Below are 5,000 nucleotides of genomic sequence, written 5' to 3'. Positions count from 1 at the left end.
CATTGTACCCAATGAGATACTAGATAGCCTGTGTTGTTACTGGAAAACACTAAACGCCTAACAAGAACCCACCACAAACTTGATCCAACCAGCGCAGAGTCAGCTGATCATAAAACAAGTACACAGGTCTACTGGTTACTCAGATAAGTTACCTGTGTTGGAAGGAAAGTCTTTCTTTTTCTACCTTTACTTTTATTTTTGACACCTCTGCACTTAGCTGACACTTTTATCCAAAGCGACTTACAGTTATTTTCAGGGTATTGGTTACAGTGCCTGGAGCAGTGTGGGATTAGGTGCCTCCCTCAAGGGCAGCTCCTCAGCCATGGAGTGCAGTAGGGAGTGGAAGGGTGGGATTCGAACCTGCAATCCTGTGATTGTAACATTCCAGGTCACTACAGCAACTCCTTACAGCCGGGGTGCCAAACGCAGGCTCAGGGGCCAAATCTGGCCTGCGCAGTCATTTCAAATGTGTATTACAGCTGGCCCACATACACCATTAATAATATAATAATAACACTTGAGCATGATATTTGGTGTGTCATAGGAATATGAGTGGGCCCAGGCCAGTGAAACAGCTCACACTCATATGCAACAGAATTGATCTGTAATGGGAATATGTTTGTGAAATTTAAATATGTATGTATGCACAATTTTTAGTCTGTTTTTTAAAATAAATATTCGGGTTGGCCCGCATCCTTATTCCAGATTTTGATTTTGGCCCTCGGTTGGCCATCGGCCCTCAAGTTTCAAACCCCTTCCTTACAGTCTTGCAGCTGTTTTTCTGTTTGGATTAACCCTTTAGCTCCCATAGTGGCATTACAGAGAGCCATAGTGCTGCGCTAAGGGGTTAACTCTTTAGCTCCCACAGTGGCCGTCAACGCTCGTCCGCCTCTCTCCCATAACGTCCGCAGACGGCCGGAGTATTTTCATTGCTGATCATGCCAGTTTTCCACCTTTCAAACAGTTTTGATCAATATTACAGACCCCCCTTGATATATTTTCATTATAAAAACTATATGTTTGTATTATTTTATTTTTTTATATTTTAGGTTTTATTACAAAATGCGTGCCCCTTTATGCCACTCGGCAATCTTAGTCAATTCAAATGACGGCCGTCTGAGATTGGATGGCTACAAATACAACCATTCTGTTTCTACAACCAATAAACACTAAAAGTCAACACTTCCAACCCTTTTCTATCTATTTTCATGGTCAACAGCACATGCTTATGATTATGTAGGCTATTTTAGATGATGTTGTTTGACTATGAGATGGGCTTCAGCTGCCGTGGGTGCTCAAAATGTCTGACAGTCGTCCCAAATAGCAAACACAACTGTCCAGCTGATGTCTACAGCTTAAACACACTACATATCAAAAATTCAAACCCTCTTCGATGTGTTTTCAGAATCAAAACCATATGGTTTTATTTAACTATCTTAGCTTTACAACGTGAGGCACCTGCAGCTCCGCACAACTGGCATGTGAGGGAAACGCAGCATGCAACGTCACTCATTTTGCATGCCAAGTTCGACAAAGCACTCAAGAATAGTTACTATTCCATGTTCTTCATAAAAATCTGTGTGTTAATGTTAAGTCGAATGCTAACTCCCAATAATAGTCTACTAACGTGGTGTTTGTAGCACTTCAATTCCGTAAGGTCTGTGAAGGCTGGGGCGTCTCTTACCTGTGCCAAATTGTGAACAACTTCGTCATTCATGTCCTGCTTGCTATCCGGCACACTTCTAGGGTTGTCCGTACACGTCTTGGCATAGTTTAGTCCAAACTTTATTAGCTAACCCATAGCAGTTATTACTTATACCACGTGAAAACAGAACTTCTGGGTGAATGACATTGTCGTCACATGTTCAACTGTGACCTTTTTGGTGTGAGTAATCGATGGATGGATGGATGGATGGATGGATGGATGGATGGATGGATGGATGGATGGATGGATGGATGGATGGCCGGACAGACGGATAGAGGGATAGATAGATGATAAAATTGATAAATGATAAAATTGTGATCAAATCCGATATTATCTATCGGATTTGATCACAATTTTATCATTTAATCCACATAAAACGCAATCTATGGGAATACTGAACAATTAATTATCAATAAATTCCATATCATTTTAAATAGTTTTTTTTCCAACTTCAATATGAGTTGAATTAAGTGACTTGTAATTGACACTTAAGATTCTTTTCAAGGTATTTGTCATCATGTAAAATATGACCAAAATTGCAATTTTTTCTTCGAATTGTCATGTGAATTCTGCGACATTCTACACAATTTCTGGGTGCTAAAGGGTTAACTGTGTGGAAGACTGTTGAAAGCATTGAGTGGTGAATGCCTTTTGTGCTAAATGCATTGCCGCCTTTTGCCTGGTGTTTCTCCAGAGGCGAGTACTCTGTAGGATTCCCACACATTTTAATGGCTTGGCCTCCGCTAGCTACGGGATGATTCCAAAAATAGCTCTTTGTGTGTGTGTGTGTGTGTGTGTGTGTGTGTGTGTGTGTGTGTGTGTGTGTGTGTGTGTGTGTGTGTGTGTGTGTGTGTGTCTTTGTGTCTTTGTGTGTTCGTGAAAGTGTGTAGGCTCTTGCTGATGTCTGCCTGTATGTCTCTATAGACTTGCAGAGCCATGTGTGTTGGAGTCCAGTCTGAAAGAAAGTGCCTTCACTGCATGTGTATGTGCGTGTGTGTGTTGTGTGTGCATGAATGCGTGTGTACTTATACTAAATTACTGTGTGTGTGTGTGTGTGTGTGTGTGTGTGTGTGTGTGTGTGTGTGTGTGTGTGTGTGCTCATGCTAGTGTGTGTGTGTGTGTGTGTGTGTGTGTGTGTGTGTGTGTGTGTGTGTGTGTGTGTGTGTGTGTGTGTGCGTACAGGTGTTCATGCTAGTGTGTGTGTGTGTGTGCGTACAGGTGTTCATGCTAGTGTGTGTGTGTGTGTGTGTCTCTGTAGGCTTGCAGAGCAGTGTGTGTCGGAGCCCAGTCTGCAGGAGAACGTCTTCACGGCGCCCCACAGGCAGGAGAGGGAGAAGGGGAGGGACTCGGCCTCAGTGGAGGCCCTCTGCCTCAGCCTGCTGCGCTGCTGTGATACCGTACTCATACCCACCGTCACCGTGAGATGACACACACGCACACACACACACACACACACACACACACACACACACACACACACAGAGTGAGTGACTGAGTGATTCTCACACACACAGACACAAGCAGACACAGGCACAAACGCACACGCCTGTGCGTACACACACACACACACACGCATACACAGACAAATAGCTATTTTTAGAGTCATCCCGTAGCTAGCAGGGGCCAAGCCATTAAAACGCGATGGGATCCCACAGATTTTTTGCATCTAGATATGACCATTTTTTAAGGTGTTGTGTGTGTGTGCACTGTAAAAAAATTATTGTCAAAATTACGGTGAAAAACTGGCAGCTGTGGTTGCCATTTCTTCACCGTATAAAACACAGAGATCTTGTATATGGATTTACGGTAAGGTATATTAAGACTTGTAGAATCAACATTTTCAAGATGTTACAATAAAGGGGAGTTACTGTTTAAATAACAGTGACACTCATGTAGGCTCATGGTATACAGCTGTATAATTAACAATGCAACCCTGTTGTTTTTTTAAGTGAAATACTAACCATTCCACAGCATTCATTTGCCTATTTTACAGTCAATTTCTGTTAAAACAACAGAAATTATTGATGCCTTGACGGTATGATTGTTCAATTTACAGTATAAAGCATTTGTTTTTAAGGTGAATCTCTATTCATTCCACAGAATTTATAACCTTATTTTATGGTTCAATCCTGCTAAACCAGCAGCACAATTGTGTTGCTCAGGTGTGGGATTCACAGTTTATACATGTTGCATTTAAGTGGAATTCCCATAAATTTCACATAATAGGTGTGTCCAATTATAGAATTACAATCAGACAACTGATTGGACTGATTCTACTCACTGGAGTCCGATAAACCTCAACCTAATTAGATACCTAAATAAATGCCCAATTGCCAGATTGTCTAGTACTGGCAGGTGGACCAGTCTAGTATCATCAATGAAGGGTATGCAAATGCATTCCTTATTTAAAAAAGGCCTGAAAAGAACCTTGAGGAAAATGAAGGCCACAGCTAGCGGGGCAAGCACGCTAACAAACAAGCTAGTTAGCAAGCCATACAGCCACCCTTACAACGTGACCTGCTAGCCGGGCCGGCCAGGCCAGGCCAGGTGATGTGAGGGCAGGCCAGTCGGCCGGCCAGCCTTACAGCCTGTCAGCCAGCTAGCTAGCTAGCTACCAACCAGTGAGCAGTACAATGCAACAGTCCCGGTTTAAATACATGTTCAAGTGAACCATGTGACCCGAGTGATGAGGCATTTCGCAGGTGCAGGCAGTAAGTTAATCATTGCATGACAGTCCTTAGCACTCAGGTGAGGTCAGGAATTGATTGACAGATTGATTTGGATGAAGTAGAATGACAGTTTCAAATAGACTAGTATACTTCTAAGAGACTGAATCAAGGGATTACTGTCCCAGGTAGAGTTTTTCAAATTATGCTAGCCTATAGGCATATTTTACACATTAAATGAGGCTAAACTGTAGGCTGTTACCGGAGAAATATATAAGTTACAGTGAATTATTGCAAAATGTGCAAACTGTTGCCATTTGCAGTCCTTAACTGTTGCACAGTTTATTCAGTTGCCAGCTTCACTGTTGTCAAATCTACAACGTGGAAGCACCTGGAGCCAAGCAGACAGGCAATCTGTTTTCTGTGGAGTAATTAATATTTAATTAATTATAACCTCCATTGCTTTCTGTTGGGTTGGGGGAATGTAAAGAAGGATATTCTGAATTTTATAGAGCTTTACTTTGTCAATTTGCCTCTCAATCGAAAACTCAGATGGCAAAGCCTCAAAGTCCAATAAGGTAAATTTTGCGCAGGATGAACTAGGACACATGCAGAGGGTTGTAATCTAA

General features: G+C 42.2%; 1 protein-coding gene across 1 annotated transcript in view; it reads left to right on the top strand.

Moving 5' to 3' along the window:
* Positions 1 to 5,000, top strand: part of LOC134441550 (meiosis inhibitor protein 1-like) — a 122,064-nt gene that overhangs the window by 60,431 nt on the left and 56,633 nt on the right. The window contains exon 14 of the mRNA XM_063191912.1: positions 2,964 to 3,123. Coding sequence (XP_063047982.1) covers positions 2,964 to 3,123 — 160 coding nt within the window. The remainder of the gene's footprint in view (positions 1 to 2,963; positions 3,124 to 5,000) is intronic.

Source organism: Engraulis encrasicolus, chromosome 2 (genome assembly GCF_034702125.1).
Source record: "Engraulis encrasicolus isolate BLACKSEA-1 chromosome 2, IST_EnEncr_1.0, whole genome shotgun sequence".
NCBI lineage: Eukaryota > Metazoa > Chordata > Actinopteri > Clupeiformes > Engraulidae > Engraulis > Engraulis encrasicolus.
The sequence above is the reverse complement of the archived record's forward strand: the minus strand, read 5'-3'. Positions and strand labels throughout refer to the sequence as shown.